Source organism: Gallinula chloropus (assembly GCF_964237585.1).
Source record: "Gallinula chloropus genome assembly, chromosome: 1".
NCBI classification, from domain to species: Eukaryota; Metazoa; Chordata; class Aves; order Gruiformes; family Rallidae; genus Gallinula; species Gallinula chloropus.
In genome coordinates this window covers 188103366-188131221 of record NC_140085.1, presented here as the reverse complement: position 1 = coordinate 188131221, position 27856 = coordinate 188103366, and the positions used below count along the sequence as shown (strand labels likewise).

Below are 27856 nucleotides of genomic sequence, written 5' to 3'. Positions count from 1 at the left end.
CTGGGCCAGGGATCCACCACCCTCAGAGGGAAGAGCTTCTTCCTAATGCCCAACCTAAACCTCCTCTTTTCCAGTTTAACCCATCACCCCTCATCCTATCACTCCATGCCCTCGGGAACAGTTCTTCCCCAGCTTCCTACAGGCACCTTTCAGGGACTGGAAGGGGCTCTAAGGTCCCCCCAGAGCCTTCTCTTCTCCAGGCTGACCCAGCCCAACTCTCCCAGCCTGGCTTCACAGCAGAGGTGCTTCAGCCCTGAGATCATTTTTGTGGCCTTCTCTGGACCCATTCCAACAGGTCCATGTCCTTGTGCTGATGGCTCCAGAGAAGTAGGCAGCGTGGACCATCCCAGGCACTGGGCTGCTCCAGCACATGGGATGCTGTAATCCCCAGGGTGTGTTGCTGCCTTCTCTAAAAAACAGCTTTGCAGTTTGTCTTGAAGGTGTGTGGCTATGTTGTGCTGGGGTTAGCCCAGAAATGAAGCAGTGACAGCACTGTGTGTGCTTTCTGTAGATGGTGGGTGCCAGACCTTGTGTAGAGCAGCCCTGGGTTATGGGCTCCTAAGTTCCTCTGCGATGACTTGGTCCTTCTGCCGAGTCCTGCTCACCTGGTGAACAAGTAGACCTGTGATGATCCCCAGAGATGACCCAGCTCCTTCTCCTGCTCTGCTGTGCTCAGTGAGGATCATAGGTATTCCTGAGTGGAGAATCAAGGTGGGGTGAGGACTCCTCTACATTTCCTAGCTGTGGTTCAGTGATTGCCACCTTCTTCCCAGAAACCACGTCCAGCCCATGCAGGTGCAGAAATGCATCTTGACTTCTTGTGCTCAGCAGCTTAAAGAGAAAACAACAAAGCTGATGGTTTAAAGAGGAGATTTCCCTCATCTCCAGCTTCAGAAACAAGCACCTGCAGACATAGTTTGGTACAGGTGGATGTATTTGGCTCCTTGGGCTGATGGATGAAAGAAGAGCTTTTTGCTGCAGAAATTCCCTTTGGTTGCTTTCCTCTCCAAGCCAAATGAGGCTCCCAGGATTAGGGGTTTGGGGACACCTTGGGTCTGTTGGAAGAACGATGGCTTGGGTGACTCTCAAGTGGGTTGGCATCAGACACGAAGATCTCATAGCCTGGAAAACCAGATCCCAAGCTGGAATTCATGGAGGAAAACAAATAATAACTTGGCTGAAGGAGGACATCTCTGGTCACCTGGTGCCAAAGGGATTGCAGGTGATGACAGTCTCCCTGGTGAGTGGTGGGAGGAAGCTGAAGGAGATGAGGGGAAGAGAGAAACCCTGTGGTGTAGAGATGAAGCTATTAGCAAAGGAGAAGCCCAAAGGAGAAGCTCCTGCAGGGTCTGGGACCTCTGTCCAAGCCAGCCCGATGGGGGAACATGGGCTTGAAGACCTTGAGCACCGCATTAAAGCCCATGTCTCTTGTGCTAATCAAGTGTCTTGCTCTGAGCACCCCTGGAAGTATCAGTTCTGAAGGTGGAGCAGGAGAAATGGGTAAGAACCCCCCCTCCAAAAATCCACCCGTGGGGTTGCAGAAAGCCACCTCCATGATGATCTTGGGATATTTTGGCAATGGGACTGTGTGGACACTGCTTGGGGAGGATCCAGTGCTGTCCAGCTTCTCCATGAGGGACCCAGAGAGCTGAAAGCTGAGCCCCACAGACAGGCAGAGCAGGGCTGGCAGCTGGAGATGGACCACTTCATGCAGTACTTGGGGACAGCAGTGGGAACAGGAGCCAGATGTGTGAAGGTAAGGTGACTTCTCCAGGGGTGACTTTCCAACTGATGGTGTTTCATATCCAGCAGCTCCATGCCGTGGGGGTGAAGATCACACGAGGTATGAAGGCTGCTCTCTGCTCTGCTGGGGTGGCAGGGGGAGGATTTGAGATCCTGGCTGTGGGCCAGAGTGGGGGTCCTGCAGGCAGGGGCTATGCTGATCATTTAAGATGACTTTGTGCAGCCAGAGGAATGTGAAGCAGCTGGTGGGGAGAGCGACCTTGACTGCTTTGTCTTGTTGGAACCCCTGTCCCTGTGGGTACAGGGGGGGGATAGCTGCACCATGCTGTTCTGGGAAGGAAGGACCCCATCCATGGCACTGGGAAGGGAACTGGGATTTACTGGGAAAGAAGCTGGAGCACTGGGGATGCTCAGTGGTGGAGCAGAGCCCTGGAGAGGAGGCTGCAGCCCATATCCCTACTTTGCCCCACTCAGATGCTCAGGGCTGTGCCAGGGCTGGCTTCACCCTGCGATGGGGCAGCTACATATGTGTGGGCTCGACCCCAGAGTGGGGGTTCCAACATCTCCCGGGGGTGTGTGTGTGTTTGGGGAGGGGGGTGGGTGGTCTCAAGCATCTCAGCACCGGTATCCAGGTGGGATTTCACAGGGAGAAGGGGTGCAGCCAGGCCTGATACATCCTATTAGTATCATCTCCCGGTTCGTAGCCCCCCAGGACGGGGTCTAACCCCCCCCCCCCCCCCCCCGCCTCCCCAAATCCTCCAGCCGTGCCCCCGCGGAGCCCCAGCAGGGTTGCAGAGAGGTAAGGGTTAAACCTACGGCTCCCGCACCCCCTCCCCTCCCTCCCTCCTCCCTCCCTCCCGCCGCCGAGGAATTTCCTAAAACATCACCAAAAAAAAAAAAAAAAAAAAAAAGTGGGAAAATAATAATAATTAAAAAAAAAAAATAAAACACCAAACTCCACCACCCTGCGGGGCTCCCCCCACTCCCCCCCTTCCCGCCCCCCCCCGGCCCCCCATTCCCCCCCCCACCTCCGCCTTTAATACCAACAAACAAACTCCTCGGCTCTCCCTAAAGGAGGAGCCTTTGATCGGAGCTAGAGACGAGCCCCGCCGGGCACCGGCACCGCGGCATCCCCGGGCACCGGCATCCCCCGGCACCGCGGCATCCCCCGGGCACCAACACCGACCCCGAGACATCCGGCACCGGGACGGAGATCGCGGCACTACCGGGCACCGACATCATCACCGGACACCGGCATCTCGGCACCTCCTGGGGTACCGATACCGACCCCGAAGCATCCGATACCGGAACGGAGATCGCGACATTACCGGGCACCGGCAGCGAGAGCGGAGCCCGCCGGCTTCGGGACCGAGACATCACCGGGACATCGCGCAACGGCATCCCGGGGCGCTGGGACCGCGCACCCCCGGGCACCGGGACCGAAGCCCCCGGGCGCCGATCGCCGGGTTGCGATGCTTCCCGGGGCGGGTCCCCTCGCCTTCCTCCTCCGGTGCTTGCTGCTCCTCTTCGCCTCCGAGAGCCGAGCTCGGGCTCGTAAGTCTCCCCCTCTCCCCTCCCGGCTGCGCTGGGGTCGCTCCATGCCTCAGTTTCCCCATCGCTGGGGGTCCCCAAGAAGTTCACAGGGGGGTTCTGCGGTCATGTTTAGGGGCACGGGGAGGTTCCTTCATTACAGTCTCCCATGGCCACGATGTCCCAGGACATGCAGCAAGCCAAGTCCTCCATCCTGCACTGTTGGGGGACACAACTGTGTCCCCCTCCACTCGCTGCTGTCCCCAGCAGGGACGTACAGTGCCGAGTGCTCTGCTGCGTGCCACTGAGGGGTCTGTGGGGTTTCGGGGGCTCGTAGGGACATGCTGAAGGTCTGGGACCCTCCTCCAGTGGGCCAGAGAGAGCCCAGGGCAGGAGGTTGAATTGCAGCCCTTCACTCTGTGCGGGTGCATCTCTGAGGCTGGATGGGGACATGGGGAGTTTGGGGAAATGACCCCTCCAAACCAACGCTGGGGGCTTTCCCCCATGTCCATCCCTTGTCCATCTCCATGTGCATCTCTTGTTCTCTCCTCCTTCCTGCTCCCAGCTGCTCCTGACTGGAGCAGATAAGATTTGGGACGGGAAGGGGAAGGGAGGCTCAGCACTTCCTTGTGCAAAAAAGGCTTGAAGGACTTGGCCAAAGGCTGCTTAGGGGCTTAGAGGGTGCTGGAGGTGTTAATTGGGGTCTAGGGTGGGGGGTGAGTTTGATTTAGGCAAAGCACTGGGACCCCACCAACGGGTGCTGGGCACCCTTAGGGCATCACAAAGCCACCAGAGCAGGACCTGTCATGTCCCTACATTTATCCTGCCCTTTAATCTCCCGAAATCCCAGTAGAGCCTGTCAGTGGCAGCATTAGGATGATTTACGACTCACTGGCTGCCAGCAGTGCATTAGGCGCTGGGCAAGGACCCATCCTCCTGGAGCACTGACCCAAAATGTGAAGGCTGGTTTACTTGTGGCAGCGGTGGGGTGTGCTGGGAGAGGAGAGGAGGGGGGAAAGGCAGGGTTGGGGCAAAGCCTTGGGAGAGCAAAATCTGGGTGAGTTTGGCTCCTTTCCCTTCCCTGGGCTCATCAGAAACTGCCAAGCTTAGCCCAAGCAGGGATGCGGGTCTTGACTCCCTGCCTCTGCCAGGACTGAGTTAATTGTGGTACCCAGCTTAAGAGGAGGATGGAGACATCTCCAGAAGGTGAAACAGATGCTAGGTGAGGTGTTTGCTCTTTGGAGGAGTGGTAGGGGGTTGTCAGCTTTGGGGTCTGTTTACAGGCATTACAGTGGTGATAAAGGGATGGGGACTGTGGGACTGTGACAACAGGCTGGACTGTGGGACTGTGACAACAGGCAGGACACTGGGACAAGCTGCCCAGGGGGGTGTGGAGTCTCCTTCTCTGGAGATATTCCAGCCCCGGCTGGACGCCGACCTGTGCGACCTGTCCTAGGGAGCTGCTTTGGCAGGGGGTTGGACCCGATGGGCTCTGGAGGTCCCTTCCAACCCCTATGGTTCTGTGAGTCTGTGATTCTATGACAAAATTGGAGCAGGAAGGTCTGGGATCACCCCCCCCACCCCACCCCCCCCCAGGTCTGTATCGCTTTGGCTCTGCCATGGGGCACATCGCATGGTGTGTGGGGGGGCTTGGCTGGGTTTCCAAGTGCTCGGTGGCTGAGGGTCCTCATCCAACTGTGGGCTTTTCTCTACTGTGTCTCACTGCCTCACGTGTTTCTGGGGGCTGAGCACTCAGGGAGAATGAAGACAGGAATAAATGGGTTACGAGCAGGCTCATCAGCCAAGAGACCTACAGTGTCGTGGCTAAAAATAGGTGAGGAGCAGAGAAACTCTCGGGCTTGAAGGCAACTCAGAAAAGAAGAATTTCCCCACAGAAACAGGCTATTTTAGGGGATTTAAGCTCTCAGCTGAAAAAATACCAGAGGTGCAGGTTACTGGGCTGAGCGTGCTGCAGCCCAGCCACTATGAGTAATTCAGCAGCAAGTCCTGAACCCGATGAGGTTTTGGCTGGAGGTGCTGAAACACCAGAGACTCCAGGGAGTGTGGGGCAGAGCTTTTCCTCAGGAGCTTGGAAGATGCTGTTTCATTTAGACTGTACCAATGGGCTGAGACCAACGGGATGAGGTTTAACAAAGCCAAGTGCAGAGAGCTGCACATGGGACAGAACAACCCCGAGCAGTGCTACAGGCTGGGGGAGACTGGCTGGAGAGCTGTCAGGCAGAGAAGGGCCTGGGGGTGTTGGGTGACTGACCATGAGCCAGCAGTGTGCCCGGCTGGCCAGGAAGGCCAATGGCATCCTGGCTTGTGTCAGAGATAGTGTGGCCAGTAGGTCTGGGGAGGGGATTGTGCCCCTGGACTGGGCACTGGTGAGGCTGCACCTCAACTGCTGGGTCCAGTTCTGGGCTCCTCACCATAAGAAGGACATGGAGGTCCTGGAGTGAGTCCAGAGAAGGGCAACCAGGCTGGGGAAGGGGCTGGAGGGCAAATCCTGTGAGGAGCGGCTGAGGGAGCTGGGGGTGTTGAGCCTGGAGAAGAGGAGGCTGAGGGGAGACCTTCTGAGCGCCTCCACTGACCTGCCAGGAGGGTGCAGAGAGGTGGGTGATGGTCTCTTCAGCCAGGGGACAGGAGATGGGACAAGGGGCAATGGGCTCAAGCTGCCCCAGGGCAGGGTCAGCTCAGATGGGAGGGAAAAGTTCTTCCCTGGCAGAGTTGTGGGGCTGTGGAACAGGCTGCCCAGGGAAGGGGCTGAGTCCTCACCCCTGGCTGTGTTTAAAAGGAGGGTAGATGAGGTACTGAGAGATCTGGGTCAGCACAGGACAGGAACGGTTGGATTTGATGAGCTTAAAGGTCTTTTCCAACCTGGTCATTCTGTGATTCTGTTTTAATGTGGTTCCTTAGAGAAAAGGGGGTTGGTGGGATCCCTCTGTCCTCCTGAGTTCAGATCCAGCATGATGATGGACTGAGTGGTCAGAGATGTCAAAGAGTGGGATGGAAAGGAAATCCAGCCATGGTGAGGGAGAAGTGAGGGGTGAACACCCCATTTTAGATAACCTCTTGGGTCCTCTTGGGAAGGAGCACAGGGAAACGGGATCCCGTCTACTGCTCATGGAGCACATGGGGATGCTGTGGGTGGGGGGCATCCCTTAGCTCCTCCACTCTGAGGAGCTCAGGGATGCTTCATGAGGCTGCATTTACAGATCTGCAGAGATTTTCCAGGCTCCAAAGATCCCGAGAAGAAATTCCCAGCCCGGGACTGAGTGAGATGAGTTACATGGGAAGCAACGTGGACGTGAGCGGAGTCGTTAGGATGCCACAAGTCAAGGGCCCGGTGTGTTTTAACTGGTCTCTTCTCAGCAAAGTTGTGTTTTAAGCCCTTCATAAATACAGGGCTGTCAGAGGAGCGCCTGGACTCTCTGTCCCAGACAGGGCTTCTTACACTTTATTTATGGCCGCTCTTAAACCTTGCAAACTGGTTTGCATAAACACCCCCCCGCACGCCCGGCGCGGCGCTGGCTGGCAGGTGCCTGACCTCCAAAAAATCTGTCTGGGGCTGGGAGTCTGACTCAGATGTGCCCTGCTTGGAGGAGAGCTGTGGAGGGACTGCCTGGGGACATGGGCATAGGAGAAACCCATGTCTGGGATCCTGGGGTGCATCAAGAGGAGCGTGGCCAGCAGGTCAAAGGAGGGGATCCTCCCCCTCTGCTCTGCCCTGCTCAGGCTCCACCTGGAGTGTTGGGTCCAGTTCTGGGCAACCTGGGATAAAAAAACCAGGGATCTCCTGGAGAGAGTCCAGAGGAGGGACACGGAGATGATGAAAGGCCTGGAGCATCTCCCCTGTGAGGAAAGGCTGAGTGAGCTGGGGCTGTTCAGCCTGGAGAGAAGCAGCCTGAGAGGGGATCTGATCAATGGTTATCATTATCTGAAGGGTGGGACACAGGGGGACATGGCCAGCCTCTTCTCAGTGTCTGTGGGGACAGGACAAGGGGCGATGGCCTCAAGTTGGAGCACAGGGAGTTCCACACCAATCTGGGGAAGAGCTTCTTCCCGGTGAGGGAGCCCTGAGACAGGCTGCCCAGGGGGGTGTGGAGTCTCCTTCTCTGGAGATATTCCAGACCCATCTGGACACTGACCTGTGCGACCTGTCCTAGGGAGCTGCTTTGGCAGGGGGTTGGACCCGATGGGCTCTGGGGGTCCCTTCCAACCCCTACAGGTTCTGTGACTCTGTGAGGTGAAAGAAGAAAGAAGTGGGGTGAGATCTGCAGGATGTTTCGGTGGCATCCTTGTTGGACTCAGTTTGGTACATGGAGGGAAAGTGCCTGCTAGGGAAACTGAGGCACGGGGCTTTCCATGCTTCTGGGTCTAAAGGATGCATTAGCCCCTCTCTAGCCACGTGTCAAGGCTTTACCTGCAGCAGGGACTTGCCTGTGGGGACTTCTTGGTGTCTTGTAGCATAGAGGTGCTCCAGTGCGAATGGTCATCCCACACAAGCAGAGACCTGGCTGGATAATGGGTGTGTGGCTGGGAACCGTTCCCTGGGCTGGTGGAGCAGTGATATAAAATCACCTTTAACCCTTCCATGACCCATCAGAACGTGGCATTTTTGTAGCTATCACTGTGCAAATTGAATAGCTTGCTGTGGTTCCTGCTGCCCTGAGGCTTGGGTTTGCTGCAGGAGAGCATCTGAGCTGTGTTAGCCCCTGGTTCAAAACTTGGTCAGAGTGCCCAAGGCAGTGGGATGAGTTACGCTGTGTTGGGAAGCCCAGTGGGACATCCTTGTCCTCACAGCCTGCTGCAAATGTGGAGGGGTGCAAGGTTGTTGTACTTGATGACATGGTCTAGTGTTGGACCTAGTAGGGCTGGATAGATGGTTGGACTTGATGATCTTGAAGGTCTTTTCCAACCAAAACCATTCTATGATTCAAGGAGTGGCTCAAACAAGCTGTCTCAGTGTGTGGAAGGGCTTCAAAGGGATATGTGAGGGGACTTGACTGAAGCCAGGAGATGTCTAGGAATGGTCTGACCAACACTGGCCAGTATGGTGGTTCAAACAAGAAGCTGTGGGGTCTCTCCTGTCTCCCCACAGGTCTCTCGATGGGTCTAGAGCAGATCATGAAGACATGGGATGGCATCTTGTTGATGGCTGGTGTATGAAGATGTTGAGATATGTCCCAAAGAGGCATCAGGGCCGTTCTCATGGTGTGACAGATGTGTCAGCACTCACAAAAGGCAGCACAGGAGTTTCACAAAGCCACTCAGTTGGTCAGCCTGGACTGATGTCTCTAGACCAGTGCTGCTCCAGTGGGTTCAGAGAGTGCCTCAGAGGCTCCGTGATAGCCTTCTCTGGGGTTCCAACCTCCTGGCAGCTGGAAAGCTTCCTGCAGTGCTTATCCCAAGTCTTCCAGGCTTTGCCCTGAGCTGATAAGTGTCTTCTTGTCAAATCCATGGCCAGAGTTCACCCTTTTCTTTCTTTGTCACAGCCATCTCCTGCCTTGTCCCACCCTTATACTTTCCATCCCATATTACCTACCCTCCTTGCCATCTAGGATGCAACTACTGGCAATTAATGGTAATTAATGATAATTAAAGTAAACCAGGGCCTCAGCATAGCCTTGAGCATCAACCAGGGGTGTCCAGACCCTTGCTGCGGGTGCATTCCCAGCATGGTGTTGGCTGGAACTCGTCCCTTTCCAACTCTCCTCCTGCTCCCATAGGGCCACCTCCATGTGTGGAGACTCTGGATTGCAGTTGGCAAGCTCTAGTTGTGTCTGGTGGCATGGACCAGGCTGTCTGTCTTCTTCTGTGCAGGGGTTTTGTGGTCCTTGGGAAGGAAGGCCAGGTTGGATGGGGCCCTGGGCAACCTTGTGTAGCTCCAGGCCTGGAGGTTGGTGTGCCTGCCTGTGGCAGGGGGTTTGGAACTCTCTGATCCTTGGGGTCCCTTCCAACCCAGACCAGTCTGAGATTCTATGAAGGAAAACAAGCCGATGGCTTCACCTGAATTTTTGGTACCGCAGCCTTGAAAATGCTCCTCAAGCTCAGGAGCCCTCTCTGGAACATGAGAAGTAAAAACAACATGACTTTTGTGAGTGTGCCGTTGCTGAAGACGCAATAAATAAGGAGACTGAGCGGCACGGGAGCAATTTACTGCCACAAATGGCTTTTCACTCCGAGAGGATTGGGAAAGTGTCCAAAGTTTGACCTCTGAAAATGAAATTATTAGCCTGGCATGGGAAAAAATGAGCCAGAGCCTCCAGCTTTTAAACCTCCTCCCTCCTTCCATCCATCCCCAGCTTACTTTTAACCAAACACCCTGGCACCTCTTGCCAAAGACGTGGTGTAGCGCTACTGAGATGAGGACAAGCGCATGTGCCGCTGCCCAGGGCTGCCAGTCGCTTTTCATTTCACCAGCGAGCCCTTTGCAGACATGAATCAGGCTGCTTTCGAGGGCTGGACCTGGCCCAGGGCTCTACTTGTGATGAAACGTTTGGATGAAGCAGCCAACTGGCAGTGGGAGCCTGCAAGCTGAGCAGGGCTGCGTCACGTGAAGGCAACTCGCTTTCTTCACCCTCTGGGTAATCTGTGAAGATGCTGCAAGCAGGGGGTTGGTGGTGGGGGGGGGAATTAAGTCATTTTCTCACTCTTTTTGTAAAATTACTATTGGGTTTTTATGTTTTGGGGATTATTTCCACCCCCACACCCCAATTTTCTCCCGGGTTTCTGCAGTTACCAGCCACCTGCTCCATGTTCTTGAGTGGTTTGCTGTAAGCTCATGTTGTGAGTGGTTGGGAGTATGGGTGTGTTGACTTGTCACGAGGTTTGGAGGAAGCTACGGGGGGATCATGTAAATACCTGAGTAGGGAAAAGGAAGGAGTATGGTCCTGTCAGTCCCTTTGATGGCATCCACCCCAAAAATCATCACAGATCTCCACCTCTGCAGGTGCCCTGCACTACTGTGCTTGGACTGGGTGGTCTAGACAGCTGGTGGCCACCTCCTTTGAAGGTCCACCTTGAAGAATTGTGTGCTTGAAGCCATCAACTCAAATGAGGAGCTCAGGGCTGATGGAAGACCTGTATGGCTTGAGTTGGAAGTGACCCATAAGGATCATCATGGGCCCGTAGGGCTGTGCTTCCTGATGGCCACAGGGACCAGCTGTGAGAGAGCATCACTGGGTTCATCCCGAGGATAGTCAGGAGCTGGAGGAGGGATGGCAGCCCATCACGGCATATTCAGCTGAGTTTTGCCTGGTCGGTGGAAGAAACACATTAAGCAGGTGGCATCTTCAGCTTTTGCAAGGTGGGACAACCCTGGCTGGGCTCTCTAGGACACCGCTTTGCCCCAGCTGACAGAGTGGAGCACAGGATGGATTTAAGCATCGTTTGGGTGGTGAACACCACTGACCTCTTTTTGGGGACCCTCTGCTATTCATCAAGGAGTCCTTCCAGCAACATTGTGGGGTCAAACAACTGCCGCAGAAGCTGGGCACCATGCCTCAAAAAACAGTCCTCTCCCCTTTCCCCATGTCCCCGGGGCACTGCAAGGTTTTAAAAGACCCCATAAATGCTTCAGGGAGTGTAATCATCTCTGCTGCCTTCGAGCAACGTCATCGCCCAAAACTACCTCAAATCCCCTCAATGACATAACCTTTTAAATCCCCTCCAGTTTGTAGTGGGGCTCTAAGCACTGAAACCACTAATAACACATGTGGGCAGGTGTGGGGTTAGTCACGAAAGAGCTTAAGTGCCGGCGCGTCCTTCTGGCTGGTTGAGGCTTGGGGATGTGCCATGGGAGAGCGGGAGCAGCCGCTGGGCTGTGGTGGGAGGTACGGAGTTCTACAGTTCCAGAGCTGCAGTCAGAGCTCAGTGCTGCAGGGCCAGGCAGTGCTTTTTCATGTCAGTCATAGAACCATAGAATCCCAGACTGGTCTGGGTTGGAAGGGACCCCAAGGATCACAGAGTTCCAACCCCCCTGCCACAGGTAGGGCCACCAACCTCCAGGCCTGGAGCTACACAAGGTTGCCCAGGGCCCCATCCAACCTGGCCTTGAACACCCCCAGGGACTGGGCATCCACCCCCTCTCTGGGCAGCCTGTTCCAGCCCCTCACCACTCTCTCTGGAAAGAACTTCCCCCCAATATCTCATCTAAACCTTCTCTGCCCTTTAACAAGCCGATTCCCCTCCTGTTTCTCTGCTCCCTTCAGGGACGGGAAGGCTGCAATGAGGTCCCCCCACAGCCTTCTCTTCTCCAGGCTGAACCAGTTCAGCTCCCTCAGCCTCTCTCCATAGGGGAGCTGCTCCAGCCCTCTGATCATCTCTGTGACTCCTCTGACCCCTCTCCAACAGTCCCACATCTTTCTTGTGTTGGGGCCCCAAATCTGGACACAGGACTCCAGCTGGGACCTCCTGAGGGCAGAGTAGAGAGGGACAATCCCCAACTTGTCCCTGCTAGCCACCTTTAAGGATGGCTCAATTGGACTTTATAGCCAAAGCCTGGTGGGTTTTGGTGGTGATTATGGCCATGGTTTGTCCTGTGGATCCTGCTGCAGGCTGGCCTTGTCTTGCCAAAAGGATTGGTGTGTAACCAAGGGCTTGGAGATGGAAGAAATTGATGGAGATCTGCGAAGATCCAGGGAGAGGGGAGATCTCTGGAGGGGATCTGTGATACTGTGATTCTATGATTTCCTTCACCGGTCATGCTGGGTACCATCTCATCCCTCTCCCTGTGCCACAGCGGGGTTAAACTCATGCCAGTGTAGGCAGGGATGGATCATTTCAGGGATAAACACCTTCAGTTCAGGAGCACAGCTGGAAACTGGCTCTTCTCAGGATGACAGGATCAGGAGGAATGGGAAAACACACGGTTTTGTGCTTTTTGGGGCAAAAATTGGACAAAGTGGACTTCTTGTCCCCATGGACAGACCAATAAATGATGAGCATGGTTCAACTCACTCCAGCCAGACTAGTGCCACATCGAGCCCAGTAAAGCCAAAGGGTGGAGCCTGGTAGGATAGAATTGTCTTGGTTAGAAAAGTCCTTTATGGTCATCAAGTCCAAATGATGGGGCAAGCCAGTATGATCTTGCTCCTTAGGACTGGATGGGGCTTTGAGCAACTGGGTCTAGTGGAATGTGTCCCTGTCCATGGATGGGGGTTGGAACTAGCTGGGCTTTGAGGTCACTTCCCACCTAAACCAGCCTGGGATTCTGTGACAGATGCTCAGCTGCCCATGTAATTATAGTCCTTGTCCAGGGATCCTTGACAGAATGAGCTGAAGCTTTTAGAGGCAGCAAAAGGTTCTCCTTCAGAATATGTTTCTACCCCAAAGTGTCTTTTTTTAAAAAAAAATTCTTTTTTTGGGGGGTAACAATGAAAATGTCTCCTAAATTCAGGCTCTCCTGTCTCCCACAGAATCACATCACTTCTGGAGAAAATTCAGCCCCATAGCATCACCCTGAAATCACTTGTCCATCTTCAAATGAGCATTTCTACTGGCATGTTTTAAAGAGACACCTCTAATGTACCCCTCAAACCCACCCATTGCCTGCAAAGCGAGTTCAGCTTCCTCAGAGGAGCTGCCAGTTGGTCAGATGGATCTCGGGCTAAGAAAACCCAAATTGTGCCAAAAAGAAGGTTTTGGGGGAATGTATTCAGTTTGGAGATTGGTGGATGGGATGTGGCCATGGGGGGGCATGGGGGACAGCGTGAAGGTGCTCAGCTGTCTTTGCTTGTTCTTCTCTTCATGCAGGAAGGAGAGCTCTCCCAAGGACTGTCCCTTTCTCTCACGTAGCTTCTCCTGGTTAACTTGCAGGGCCGGATATGTTCTGTGACTTCAACGGCAAGAAGTACAGCCCAGGAGAGAGCTGGCACCCCTACCTGGAGCCCCAGGGGCTGATGTACTGCATCCGCTGCAGCTGCTCCGAGGCACGTTCCCCACAAGGTGCCGCGGGAGGTGGTGGGGATGCTGCTGCGTTGGGACATGGCTTTGGCAGCTCTTAAGCAGATTGGTTCTTGTGTCTAATTTGACCAGAGAGGCTTTTCATTATCCCAGAGGGACGTTGGGATAATGTCTTTCCTTTTTTAAAAGCCTCCCATCCTTCTGGGGGAGTTGGGTTGACCTTGTGAGGGAGCTATCTCAGCAGCCTTGGTGGGTTGTGGATGGAGGTGGGTTGCTGTGGGACCACGGATGATCTTTGATGATGAGAGATGAGATCATGAGCTGGCTGACAGCAGGGTTCAAGCCAGGGATGGAAACATCCTTGATTAGATGAGCTACACCTTCCCAGTCTTTTATGATGACAAGGCCATCATCCAACATCTTCCTCCTCTTGTGGGGGGTGAACATATAGCTGAAGGAACTCTCTTTCCATCTCCCCAGAATGCCAACATCCGCTGCTACCGGATCCAGTGCCCAGCTCTCCAGTGTGCCAGCCCCATCACGGATCCCCAGCAGTGCTGCCCACGGTGTCTCGGTAGGTGGATGTCCCATGGGGAGGAGGTGACAGCGTGGCCATGGTCCTACAGGGTGTACCTCAACTGCAGTCACTTGAATGCTCAAACCTGGAGCAGGTCTGGCCCTGCTCATGGAGTCAGGGGCAGCAAAGGCAGCTTGGGCTGCTTGCCTTGGGTTTTCTTTCCCCTCAAAGAAGTAATTTTGATGGAAAAATTATGTCCCATGTGCTGCACATCAGACATAACTCCGAGCAGCGCTACAGGCTGGGGGAGACTGGCTGGAGAGCTGTCAGGCAGAGAAGGGCCTGGGGGTGTTGGGTGACTGACCATGAGCCAGCAGTGTGCCCGGCTGGCCAGGAAGGCCAATGGCATCCTGGCTTGTGTCAGACACAGTGTGGCCAGTAGGTCTGGGGGAGGGATTGTGCCCCTGGACTGGGCACTGGTGAGGCTGCACCTCGAGTGCTGGGTCCAGTTCTGGGCTCCTCCCCATAAGAAGGACATGGAGGTCCTGGAGCGAGTCCAGAGAAGGGCAACCAGGCTGGGGAAGGGGCTGGAGGGCAAATCCTCTGAGGAGCAGCAGAGGGAGCTGGGGGTGTTGAGCCTGGAGAAGAGGAGGGTGAGGGGAGACCTTCTCAGCGCCTCCACTGACCTGCCAGGAGGGTGCAGAGAGGTGGGCGATGGTCTCTTCAGCCAGGGGACAGGAGATGGGACAAGGGGAAATGGGCTCAAGCTGCACCAGGGCAGGGTCAGCTCAGATGGGAGGGAAAAGTTCTTCCCTGGCAGAGTTGTGGGGCTGTGGAACAGACTGCCCAGGGAGGGGGCTGCGTCCCCACCCCTGGCTGTGTTTAACAGGAGGGTAGATGAGGTGCTTAGGGATATGGTTTAGCTTAGGACAGGAATGGTTGTACTTGATGATCTTAAAGGTCTTTTCCAACCTGGTGATTCTGTGATTCTGTGAAAATGGCTCTCTGTCTTTAGTTCTCACTTTCTTCAACCTCTCCCCATCCCAAGAAACCTTGTAGGGATGAAAATGTCAGTTCACAGTTCAGGGACAAATAAGAAGGTGGCACTTATTTCATTTGCATCCAAATGTGTTGATACTGGAAAACAACAACAACAACCAAAATTTCTGGTGTTTTTTAAAAAATAATTGACTTTTCCCCTCCTCTGGGTGTGATGACCTTCAACATCCAGAGTCAGATGACCTTCAACACCCAGAGTCAAGTTAACAGGATTTTTCCCATGGGTTAAAAACGTAAATTATTCTTTCCTGATTTTCATTTCCTAATTTCCCAAATCATCAACGTTTTCCTGGCTAGCTTTGCCACCACTCTGGCATGGTGGGGGACAAGACCCCCCCAGGAGGTCAGACTTCCAGTTTCACCTTTGCACTGAGCTCAACATGGTCAGGGCAGCCTGTTTCTCCAATGGCTTTTAGGCATGTAAATCCCCACTGGCCACACGATGCCCCAGCCACTTCTTCATGGTAACTGCAGCTTGCAAAGGTCTTCTTGTCCTTCTGGACTGGGCTGGTGGGGAATTTACTGACCCTTAGGTCAGGGCCAAGTGAGGGCTGGCTGTCATCCCATTGCTTTCTCATCTTCTTTTCCAGAGCCACATTCCCCCTCTGGTCTCCGGGCACCCATCAAGTCCTGTCAGTACAACGGGACAACGTACCAGCAAGGGGAGATGTTCACCACCAACGAGCTCTTTCCCAGCCGCCAGCCAAACCAGTGTGTGCAGTGCAGCTGCTCTGTAAGCTACCTGATAGCACACATGGGAGGTGGGGAGGGCTTGGGGTCTGCTCCTGCACCCCAACAGTGTCCCACCGGGACCATCGGATGGTACCAGCCCATGGTGGGATGGTAAGGATCAGGTTGTCTGTGCTAGAGATTGAGCTTGCTCCGAAATGGTGCTGGGTCTTCCCTTCCCAGTGATTCAGGACCACTGCAGAGCCAAGTGTTTCTTTCTTTGCCTGGGTATGTTGTCTGGCCTCAGCCTGGAGCAGGGTGTGCTGCAGATGTCCACTGAGGCCTGGAGGTGGAGTACAAAGCACGCACCTGCAGTCCCTTCCCCTGTGGGCATGTCATGAACAAGGTGCTCTACGAGTGGGTTGTTCACTGGAGATCCCATGGACCAGTTTTAGGTGGACCCCACTAGGGCTCCTTGGGGTGGGCACACCAACAGGAACATTTGCCTGCTGAGAGGACCAGTGCTCTGGGGCTGTCCCTGCAGCATCCATCGGTCCCACCTGCCCCACTGAGGCATCAGTAGGGCAGACAGCTGGCAGAGAGGACAACCAGGAGCCTTTCCCATAAGAGCTTGCTGCAAAGCAGATGGGGTTTGTAGCCACGGAGGTCTAGGGGAGCTCAGCATGGCAACACAGAGGTGAGATGTCAGTTCTTGGGCTTCAGAAGTTCTTGGGACATTGAGCCCAGTGTTGAGCTGGTGGGACTGAGACGAGCTCCAGAAAGGGTTTGGTGGCTCTTAACCACTGCTGGGTTCCTGCATGTCACTGTGCCTCCAACAGCCAGCTCCTGCCCTGCATGGCTTGGGGTCTGCTCCTGCATCCCAACAGTGTCCCACCAGGACCATTGGATGGTACCAGCCCATGGTGGGATGGTCAGGATCAGTTTGTCAGTGCTGGAGATTGAACTTCCTCCAAAATGGTGCTGGGTCTTCCCTTCCTGCCCTGCATGGCTGGAGCTCACCCTGACACAGCCAAGAGATGACAGCAGAGAGATGGGGACATTTGCAGCAGAGCCTGGCCAACGGGGATGGCAATGGGCAAGCATCTGGCGATCTTCATCCCTCTTGATTGGATTTAAGTGAAAGCTGAACCCAGAGCCTGTGCAGCCCCACCTCATCTGGAAACTCCTGCAGTGTGTTCACCAGACCTCTGGACCACTATGTGTGGAGCTGTGCATGTGTCTCCAAAAAGCATCTGCAGGAAGCATCGGCCTTCCGTGCTGAGTTGTGGCAACCGTTGCAGGACCATTGCGTGCCCGTCTTGATGGTCTTGGTTGCCCTGCCTGAGGGTTGTAACAGTGGCCAGAACGCTGTGTGGTCCTCTGTGTGATGGATTGCCCATTCACCACCCATCCGCCAGCACCAGAGGGAGGTTCCTCCTCCCTGAGCCTCCAGTAACGCCCTGAGTCAGGGCTTGGCTCCACTCTACCCAGTGCACTCCTAAAGGCTCAGACCCTTCAAAAAACCCATCAAAACCCAAGTCCTGACGCTTCACTCAAGAGACATGAGGCAGCCTGGCCAGCGGCGCTGGGGAAGGTGTGTGGAACATGGGGCTGTGTGTGCCAGGAGCTGAGTGTCAGGAGATAAATGGAGCAGCTCCTCCTCCTCCCTGAGAAGGAGAAAGGAAGGAGGGGGGGTAGAAAGTGCTGACGCTGGACTTGGATGGTGTGGAGAACTAACTGCTCGTATTGTCTGCAGTCTCTGCCATAAAAAAGAAGAGGGTTGTAGATACAGCTTCCACTGCCCAGTACGGAGCCCTTGGATGGGACCAGACTCCACTTGTCTGTACTTTGCTTGCAGCAAATAACATGACTAAGCTTGGCCAGGAAAGAAAAAGGGGTGAGAGCACCCAAACCACCTCCCTCTCCCATGCTGAGAGCACATACGTGGTGATTACCTTCAACTGATGTTTGTTAGTGAAGGATCTGTGATACCACAGTAGCTGGTCTGAGGCTTTGGTGCTTGGGCACCCTGCAGGACTGGGTGGCTTGGAGCTCAGTGGCAAGAAGAATAGCTCAGATGTAGAAATTACACAGGTTTTGAGGCTGGTTTCTCTCCGTTGGACCCCCAACTGGATGTCAGCCCACCAGGAAGGAGCCCTTGAAACCTGACTGTACGTGCCCACCTGGCCCTGCTTTCCCATCCCAGGAGCCTGCAGACCTACGTGTCCTTCTGGGAGCCACTGGCTCTCACTCAGGCTCTGTTTATTCGTCAGGATAATGCCTTGGATACGAGGGGGAAAATAAAAGGATGTCTGTGGAGCCTTGCAGCAGCAGGGTCTTGCTGGGTTGTGTCTGATGTCAGCTGCTAGAACAGCTGCGTGAACAGCTGGTCTTAAACCTCTTTGAAAACTGCCCTGAGACCAGATCCTCCAGGATAAATCCTGCTTTTTATGACATCGGCTCTTTCCCGCCCCAGGCAGGTCTTTGCCATGAGCTGCTGGTCAAGAGGAGGAAGAAAGAAAGAAAGAAGAGGCCCCATGGCCAAATCCTGCTCCCTTCAGGTCTGGACCTCATGGAAGTCCCCAAAGTGGAGAGCATGGTTTGGTTTGGAGTGATCTTCACCAGTTCCTCTCATCTACCAAACTTTCTTCCTCTTCTTCACATCCCCTGGGCAGTGGCTTGGCTTCCTGGTGGTAGAAGTTGCTGTGGTTTGGTTCTTCTAAGGAAATACTTGGTTTACTTCTTGGTTTCGGTTGTCTGAGAGCTTGGGGGATACCCCAAAGAAAATTGCTTCATGGAGAAGAAGACCAGGCTGCTGCTGGGCTGCTGAACATCCCTTTTAACCCTTCTGCTAAGCAGCAAGAGCTCAGCCCTGCAGCGAGCAAGTGCAGATCTGTTGAGTGAAGTGGGACTGGGATGCACCAAGGTCAAGACCAGCCTTGACCTGTGGTTTTCCAGCTTGAGTCACTACAGCAACGACATCTTCCACACTTAAGTACCGAGCTGGTGGTAGAAGGTCTACACCTGAAGGTCCATCTGCAGCTCTCGACGCGGTGCCTTTGTGTGCTTGGCTCTGGTACAACCAAGAAGGAAGGAGGGCAGAGCTGTGGCCTGCCCCTGGGTCTGTGTTCAGCCTCCCCTTTCCACCGGTCTCCTCCAGGTCCTTGTCCAAGGAGATGCCAGGGAAAATGTTCTGGTGCCACTTTGAATCAGTGGGTGTTACACAGAGTTTAGAGGTGTGGGGGCTGTTTCAGACCTGGTCGCATTAACGATGCCTGAGAGGAAGGCACTGCCTTCCCCTTCCTGGGGAAGACTACTCCTCGTGAGCACATGGACTAGAAATTGGTGGCCCAGCCATGCCAGGAGAGGACAGCACCCACCATGCTATACCCTACAAGTTGCAGACAGCAGTAGGGCAGATTCCCAGCTTTCATCAGTTGCTAGGTGGCTGATGATGTCTGAGGCTGGACTGTGGTGGGGCTTTTGTTTTATGCTAGATCTGGAATTTGAAGTGCTGACACCCCAGCAAGGGTGACATACGCCCCTGTCGAGACATGAATAATGCTGACAGTGCACTTTTATGTCTTGCTCCTGTCCCCTAGGAAGGCCAGATTTACTGTGGCTTGGTGACCTGCCCGGAGTTGTTGTGCTCTTCTCCCCTAACCGTGCCAGATTCCTGCTGCCAGGTCTGCAAAGGTAAGGAAGAGTCCAGGAGCTTCAGGACGACCTGAAGGATGACCATGACCAGCGAGGTGCCCTCGTGGCCAAGAAGGCCGATGGCATCCTGGGGTGTATGAGAAGGGGGGTGGTTAGTAGGTCAAGAGAGGTCCTGCTCCTCCTATGCTCTGCCCTGGTGAGACCCCACCTGCAATACTGGGTCCAGTTCTGGGCCCCTCAGCTCCAGAAGGACACAGAACTCCTTGGAAGAGCCCAGTGCAGGGATACCAAGGTGATGAAGGGAGTGGAACCCCTTCCTGATGAGGACAGGCTGAGGGAGCTGGGCCTCTTGAGCCTGGAGAAGAGGAGACTGAGGGGTGACCTCATCAATGCCTATCAATATGTAAAGGGTGAGAGTCAGGAGGCTGGAGCCAGGCTCTTCTCAGGGATGGCAGCGACAGGACAAGGGGCAGCGGGTGCAGCTGGAGCAGAGGAAGTTCCATGGGAATGTCAGGAGGAACTTTGTCCCTGTGAGGGTGCCAGAGCCCTGGGCCAGGCTGCCCAGAGAGGCTGGGGACTCTCCTTCCCTGGAGACATTCAAACCCAGTGATCCTGGATGAGTTCCTGTTGGATTTAGTCTGGGTGATCCTGCTCTTGCAGGGGGTTGGACTAGATGAACTTTCAAGGTCCCTTCCAACTCCTAATGCTTTGTGATTCCATTAGCTGCTCCTGACCAAGGGCTTAGGAGACCCTGGCTGGTCAGGAGACATTTCAAGCCACCTCAGCAGGTTTTTGGAAGCCTGTGTTGTAAATCAAGGCCACTCACCCTGTCTGAGTCCCACCAAAAACCGGAAGACAAAGTTTCAGAGTTGGGTTTTTTTGCATGCTTCCTCTCTTACACTGAGTTGTGTCCTACCTCCCATCCTCCAGACCACTCAACCACCAGGATGGAGATGGTTTTGTGGACTACATAAAGATGGTGCATGCTACTGTTGCTCCAGAGACGTTTCCAGGGCAGTCAGGGATTTGTCCCCTTCTACCCTAGTACAGCCTGTCTGAGTTTCACTTCTGGACACAGCATGACCTCCTCCAAACTCTCCCCCTCTGCACTTTCTGCTCCTCTTGCCTGCTTTTTATGGGTGCAGCTGGCCCATGTCATTGACTTGGTGAGAAATAGGTTTGGGCTTCTTTTAAATTGCAGATCATCCCCATCCGCTCATACTCTACCTCTGAGGTGTTTTCATGCCACCTAACTTCAGAAGCTACAAGGTTTCTTTTCCTCTCCTCTCCTCTCCTCTCCTCTCCTCTCCTCTCCTCTCCTCTCCTCTCCTCTCCTCTCCTCTCCTCTCCTCTCCTCTCCTCTCCTCTCCTCTCCTCTCCTCTCCTCTCCTCTCCTCTCCTCTCCTCTCCTCTCCTCTCCTCTCCTCTCCTCTCCTCTCCTCTCCTCTCCTCTCCTCTCCTCTCCTCTCCTCTCCTCTCCTCTCCTCTCCTCTCCTCTCCTCTCCTCTCCTCTCCTCTCCTCTCCTCTCCTCTCCTCTCCTCTCCTCTCCTCTCCTCTCCTCTCCTCTCCTCTCCTCTCCTCTCCTCTCCTCTCCTCTCCTCTCCTCTCCTCTCCTCTCCTCTCCTCTCCTCTCCTCTCCTCTCCTCTCCTCCCTCCTGCCAGGTCAGTGGAGGTGCTGAGAAGGTCTCCCCTCAGCCTCCTCTTCTCCAGGCTCAACACCCCCAGCTCCCTCAGCCGCTCCTCACAGGATTTGCCCTCCAGCCCCTTCCCCAGCCTGGTTGCCCTTCTCTGGACTCGCTCCAGGACCTCCATGTCCTTGTTATGGGGAGGAGCCCAGAACTGGACCCAGCACTTGAGGTGCAGCCTCACCTGCCCAGTCCAGGGGCACAATCCCCTCCCCAGACCTACTGGCCACACTGTGTCTGACACAAGCCAGGATGCCATTGGCCTTCCTGGCCAGCCGGGCACACTGCTGGCTCATGGTCAGTCACCCAACACCCCCAGGCCCTTCTCTGCCTGACAGCTCTCCAGCCAGTCTCCCCCAGCCTGTAGTGCTGCTCGGGGTTGTTCTGTCCCATGTGCAGCTCTCTGCGCTTGGCCTTGTTGAACCTCATCCCATTGGTCTCCTTTCCTTTCTTCCCTGCCCTTTGCCCTTTGCCCTTGGCCTCTCTCTTCCTCTCTCCTGTCAGTGTGGATAAAGGGGTTTTAGGGTTTGGCTCCCCTTTGCTTTGGGTGATGTGAATTGCCTATTCAAAACCCTTCTCTCTCTAGACCTTGCAGGTGGGTGATCCCACCAAAGAAAGCTTCTTGTAGTCAGTTAGACCTCAGAGAGCAAATCCTCATCCAGCCCTGCAGCGTTTCTCAGGACAATGTTTCTTCCTTACAGATGGCTCCTATGAGAAGTCCACAGAAGAGGAACCCCTGCAGCTACACAGAGGTGTTGTACGTGATGTTTGCATTTTAAAACTCTCATTATTGCTCCTAGCACAGGCCCATTAAACATCTCAAAGAAAGCCACTTGCCATTGGCCACAGACTTCTACAAATAAATGACCCAGAGCAGCTCTAGGAGAGCAGTCAGTTGTATGGAGAGCAGAACCATGGACACCTGTTTTGCAGATGAATCATGTCTTGGTATTGACTCTAGATGAGGGCTATCAGCATAGGCTGAGACCTTACACCACCAGGGAAAGACTTTTGTCCTCTTGCTCCGAAGCATCCCTGTTGTCCGTGGGAACTGGAAACCTTGGGCACTTCTCCTCCTTGATAGTCAGCCTTGGTGAGGTTGGTCAGTAGGTTAAAACAGATGAGGAGCATGGATAGAGCAGACTGACGGCCAGCTGAGACCCTCACCCATAGAGTCAGCCCCCAAATCTATCTTTGGGGCTTTTGCTTCAGGAGATGGTGTCACCTCTCCACCCTGGGCTCAAAGGTGTCTTGCCTCCCAGACACAGCTCCCACAGAGCAGGCAGGCAACACTGGAGTTGGCCACCAACATGCTTTCCCCAGACTGTATCGGCAGCCCCAGCAAGGAAAAAGTGACTCCTTGGTGACATTTCAGAGCTGGGCAATCCATGCCAGGTCTGTGGGATTAAGTCACTTACAGCTCCTGGCCCTGCCCTTTTCCATACTGCTGGGTGAAACGCCAGGGTCACACCTCCACCACCTATAAAACCTCCAAAATAGACACAAGGGGACCCTTTGTGCTGCATGTCTTGTCCCAGAAGTTTGCTCTTGGAAGTTCAGGATGTTCCTGGGACTTCAGTTCTGCTGGCTGGCAGTCCCACACCAGTTGTCCCAGTGCCAGCCAGGTGAGAGGGCAGGAATTGGCCTGTCCTTACCTCTCTGATCCTGGTTGGGTTGCACAGATGCCAGTCCTCAGTTTCTCAGCAGGCATCTAGAAAAGAGCAGCCCATTTCCCTGCTTGTTGTAGAGATGTAGGACCTCACCAAGGGCATTGGGTTGAGCGTGGGATGAGAAGGGTGCTGCCCAATGAGGGTGACCCACTTGCAGCATAGAGTGGCACAGAGATGATTGCTGGGTCATTGCTCACCCCTGTGCTCTCTGGACCTTCCACTCCTGATGGAAGGTGTGCAGGACACTGTGAGGCTTTTTCCTGTGTGTTTTGGAGGGAGGACAACCCAACTGCCTGGATCTGAGTCCCCATTTTTGTTCTCTGCTCACAGAGGCACTCACAGGACCAGTGCTTGGGGGAAGCGATGGGCAGGAAGCCACCTGGAGCCACTGCATCCACGGTTCTCAGCTCTTCCCTGGAGTTCATTCCCAGGAGCTTCAAACCCAAGGGAGGAGGTGGCACCACCGTGAAGATTGTCTTGAAAGAGAAGCACAAGAAAGGTAAGGGATGGAAGGGCCAGGCAGTTTGTACAGGGCCTAAGGTGGCTTCTCCAGGACTTTGAATTCTCCAGGGAATCTGTTGCAGAGGCATTTTTTCCATCACTGAGTCCCAAATCCCACTCAGCCAGCCTCACCCAGCTATCCCAGACCTGGTGGCCCACAGCTTTTTGGCTGCATGAGTCAAAAAAAGGTTGGAAGAAGATTGTTCCTTGGGGTGTTTTAGAAATCTGGGACCTGGGCAGGGAGGTTCTCAGCTAGAAGAGTCCATGTGGTCCTTCCATGAAAATGCCATAGAGGGACAGGATGTTCTTCCTTGTACCCACCCACCATGTGCTAGGACTCTCCCTGTGCTGTGCTGTTCCTCCTGGAGGAGAGAGTTGGAAAGTGAGGTGAGGAGGCAAACCCATGGAGCCAATGCAGGGAGCCTTCTCCTCTTGTGGGCTCTCCCACCACTGCGTCTCCAGAAGGACTCTTTCCAGTCCTTGGAGATGAAGCCCTGGAGGAAATTTTGGGACCTCCAAAAATTTCCATGGAGGAGTCAGCAGGTGGCACTCTTCACTGTGCTTCATGCCTGTGACAGCCTCCGAGAGACACCCTGGGCGTGCAGAGGCTTGAAGGAAGGTGAGGTCCTGCCCACACTTACCACTCGTTCCCACCAGGGTAGTTGACTCCAGCAGCCTCCATCTCCTGGACCTGGTCCCCCTGTCCCATGGCAGCTCCTGAGTGGGATGGCTGCAAGATCCCTGTGTCCACCGCTGCCAGTTGTGCTGCTGGGGGACCCATGTTCCTCAAGACAGCAGGGCCGCCCGTTCTCCAGGTGGTGAAGTGTGTTGATCTCCACCAAGCCTTGGGTGTACCAAGAGGAGGAGGGATTTGCTTCCACCAGCAACTCCTTCTTCTCTATCTCCTCCAGCTTGTGTTTACAACGGGAAGACCTACTCCCACGGAGAAGTGTGGCACCCCGTCTTCCGGCTCTACGGCCTCCTGCCCTGCATCCTCTGCACTTGCAGGGATGGTGTCCAGGACTGCCAGAAGATCACATGCCCCAAGGAGTATCCGTGTGACTATCCAGAGAAAGTAGATGGGAAATGCTGTAAAATATGCCCAGGTAGGTCAGATACCACCTGCTCCTGCAGCTGCTTTCCAGTTCTTTGCTTTAGCCTTGGATTAAAGCCCAGAGCAGATGTGTTCACGTCACTGGTGACTTGAATTCACACCAGGTGAGTTCAGCAGAGACAGTACTGGCATGAGGGTTGGCCTGTCTTGGAGGGCAGCAGGGCTCACCCAAGGAAGCTTCATTGATCCCATCTGTGGTGGGTGTAGTCTGGAGAAAGATGCCCAAGGAGGGCCATACTAAGAGTCTTCAGACAGATAGAAGATGGTTTCTGGGAAGAGGGCACAGTTTGTCCTGAGTGGAGCCAGGAGTTGGACTCGATGATCCTTATGGGTCCCTTCCAACTCAGTATATTCTATGATTCCATGTTCTTCAGTCGTCCAGCTGGGACAAGAGGTCATAGGGTTAAATTGTGGCAATTAAAACGTAGGTTTGAGGTTAGGACACTCTCCAAGTGTCAGGTTATCTGTGGCACTCATGGCTTGGTTGAATTTGAGTTGAGGTTCCTGTCCCTGGAAGCAGAGGGTTAGCCATTGGGGTGGGACAGGTAGATTGGGGCTGGGGCTGGGACATGGTGGAAAGGACCTCTTCTTTTTCTCATGTTCAATGGGCTTTGGGTCTGTCAGCTGCTTCTTGGTCTTTGGAAAGCTGTTTACCTGAAGCCATAGACCTGGCAAAGACATGACAGGGCATGAGATCCTCTCCCGCTCCCACTAGAGAATGTTCTCTAGCTGGTCCATCTCTGTATTATCACTCAGCAGTAAATATTTCATCCTTGTACCACCCACTGCTTCCCTGAAGACACTAAAGGCACCCGAGTCTCTTCAAGCCTGCCTGCAGATGCAGCAGTTTCTGGGTGACCTCCTCCGATGTGCATCTTCAGGGTGGCTTCGTGGAGAGGGTCTCACCATGGAGAACAAGCGAGGGGCATTGCTGTGTTTAGGAATGGGGGCAAACAGGCTGCAAGATAGTTTCAGCTGGGTTTTTTAAGGTTTTCCAGCCTCTGAGCAGGGAGGTTCTGGGATGGCCTCCCCGGAGGAGCGAAGGGCAGAAGCTCAGCTTGTTTTAATAAGGTTTCTGATATGTTTATGAGCAGGATTTATGACATGGTGCCTGGTGGGAATGGGATGTGATGACTGAGCAGAGCCCTTCCAGTCTTGCATTCCCATTATAGTGGGCCTTTCTGGTTTGAAGTCTACAACTTTCTCTGCTGGGATCTCTTGTCTGCTCTTCAGTCTTCATTTATTTCCAGCTAAACACTCTGACCCAGCCAAAATTATTTTCTTCTTGCTTTCCAGTACTGGTAGATACCAATCTCACACACACACATGCACGTTGCTTGGCCAAGCTACATGCTTATCCTCTGTTTCACTGCACGGAGGTTTCACCCATCTTCTTTTTCCAGCCAGTTTCCATGACTGTCCTCCTCTTCCTCCTTTGTACTCAGTAGCTTGGAGAGAACTGCTGAGCGATTTCTGTTTACAAAAGGGATCCTGATTGAAGGGGAACTGCTGCCATGCATTGGTTGGATGGGAAAACCATCGCAGCTGTTACGGGCAGAGCTTGTGGCCAGGACCCTGGATCTCTGGTCCTCCTCCCCAGTGCTGTTGGCCAAGGAGTGGCTCCGGTGTGGAGTTCTGAGGTTGTTAAATACCTGTTGTGCCCATGAGGATGTGTTGTTCCCTACCTCTTATGAAGGCTGGGCTGCCTCAATCGATACAAAGAGCAATCCCAGAGTGGAGGGGGAGCTGGGGTGGGAGTTTCCCTGCACTAAGCCCCAGCAGTGGCAGGGGTGAGGGTGGTGGGCTGTAGTTTTCCCCCTTCACATCATACTAAGCCTGAAGAGCTGAGTGCTTGTCTTCCCATTGCTGGAAAAGCCCTGCTTTGCATCCCTTTTAAATTGGGATTTCCATCCAGCTCTCTGAGAAGCGTAGCTCAGGACCACCCCAGCAAGCACAGGGGAAAGCAGAATCAGGCCTAAAATAACCGTCCTCCTAAAATAAACCCCACGCCTCTATTTATAGCCAAGCTTTCTTTCGAGTAGTGTAAAAAGCTTCAGCATCCAACATGACAGGGAGAACAAGGCTAAATTCAGCAGAGCCTGAGCTCCTCTGTGTTCCAAGGACCACAACCAAAGGCAATAAATCTCCTTCCAAAACCACGGGGGATTCTTAATTACTCCAGATAATTTAAAATTATCCAGCTCTCCTTTACTGAGGGTGTTGAAAATGTCACATAGGGTCCCGCTGATGTACCCTGGTGTGGGTCTCTCTGCTGTTGCACCCCATGTGGGGAGGGAGCTGAGCCCACCCGTGGGGCTGAGCCAGGCACGCTGCCCAGGCAGCCAAACCGTGGTGCTGGCTCCCATGCTGCAGGCTCATCCTTTCTCTTTGTTGGTGTCGCTCCTTTGGGATGGCTGAGCAATGGGAAGGAGGAAATCCAGCCTGGGGTTTGCAGTGGTGGTGGCACCAATGTCCTCTGTGGCAGTTACAGGGGATTTAGGTGGATAAAATCCCCCGTCCCCATCCCTGCTGGGACAGAGGCTGCCAAAATCAAGGGGAATGGAGAATATGGGGGGTGAGCAGGTCCACAGATCCTTTATCAACATCTCTGCTGGGAAGTAAACCCCAGGACCCAAGGTGTCATTCAGAGACACAGCTGTGCCACGTGGCATCAAACCCAATGAGATGCCTTTCTGTTAACTCAGTGCTGAGATGACCTTCTCCCAGGTCCTTCCTGCCCCTGTGTAATGAATGAATTCTGCCCTCCTTTCTGCCCAGAAACCAGAGTCAAACCCACTGATGAAATAGTCACCACCCAATGCGGCAAGAACCCCAGCCGTGTCCTGGTGTACATGTTTGTGCCACCCAGCTCAGAGACCTCCAAGGAGATCCTCAGGACGATCGCGATCGAGAAGGAGACTGCAGAAGAGGTGGAAATCTACAACTGGAAGCTGATTAAAGGTGAGTCTTGTCATGAAACCAGCCAGCATCAGAGGAGGTGTGTGTGGAAGCCTGCTGCTTTCCAAGCTTTGTTCGATTTTTCAGGCTTTTCTAGTGGTGCTCCAGATCTTGTGTAGTGAGTCAAAACCTGCTGACAGCAGGCTGGCTTTTCCAAGTCCCCCCTTTCTCACTCTTTTGATGCAGTTGCATGCAGACCAAGGGCTGGAAACCACTCTTGGACCCACTGTACCCCACCGTGAGTTCCAACGCCATCCAGAAGCACAGCGTGTGTGAAAACAAGGGCCATGGGGCTGGTCCTCCAAACCTGCCCCTGTTTCCATGTTAAAAGCACATGGAAAACAACAAAAGCTTTTGATCTTTCCCCCACCCCAGTCCATCCATCACTGGGAGCAAAGCTTTCAGAGGTGCACACAGGGGGAGATGACTTGCTGCCCCCCAGCACACTTTCTTGGATGAGTGGATTTGGATGCTCCTGTTGATGTGTCATCCAGGAGTCAAAGCACACGAAATACACTGTGAAATCACAGCAATCTCTTGCTCTGTCCACATACCTTTAGCTTTGCAAGACTCATAGACCAGAGGAACCTGTCTCTACTAGAGACACTTGGTCCAGTAGATACCTGTGTTGGGTTTCTCTTGGGCCTGGCGAAGCATCGCAGTGCCCCAACCAACTGGACATACTCTACCCCTTGCAAAAACTTGTGCCCTGAGTAGTTGAGGTTGGTCACACCCTGCATATGGATACAGTGCTTGCAGGCAGATATTCTGGTCTCTTGGGTATGTTTGTGTCTCACCTCACTCCTTAAGGAGACCTCAGCCCTCCTGGGGCTGACTCTTCCC

General features: G+C 54.1%; 1 protein-coding gene across 1 annotated transcript in view; it reads left to right on the top strand.

Annotated features, from left to right (window-relative positions):
- Positions 1-3215: 3215 nt before the first annotated feature.
- CHRDL2 (chordin like 2) overlaps positions 3216-27856 on the top strand; it is a gene marked incomplete at both ends in the record, with an annotated part of 30818 nt that continues 6177 nt past the window's right edge. The window contains 9 exons of the mRNA XM_084271090.1: positions 3216-3297; positions 13096-13208; positions 13663-13756; positions 15349-15491; positions 19030-19123; positions 21472-21527; positions 22771-22939; positions 23853-24047; positions 26834-27016. Coding sequence (XP_084127216.1) covers positions 3216-3297; positions 13096-13208; positions 13663-13756; positions 15349-15491; positions 19030-19123; positions 21472-21527; positions 22771-22939; positions 23853-24047; positions 26834-27016 — 1129 coding nt within the window. The remainder of the gene's footprint in view (positions 3298-13095; positions 13209-13662; positions 13757-15348; positions 15492-19029; positions 19124-21471; positions 21528-22770; positions 22940-23852; positions 24048-26833; positions 27017-27856) is intronic.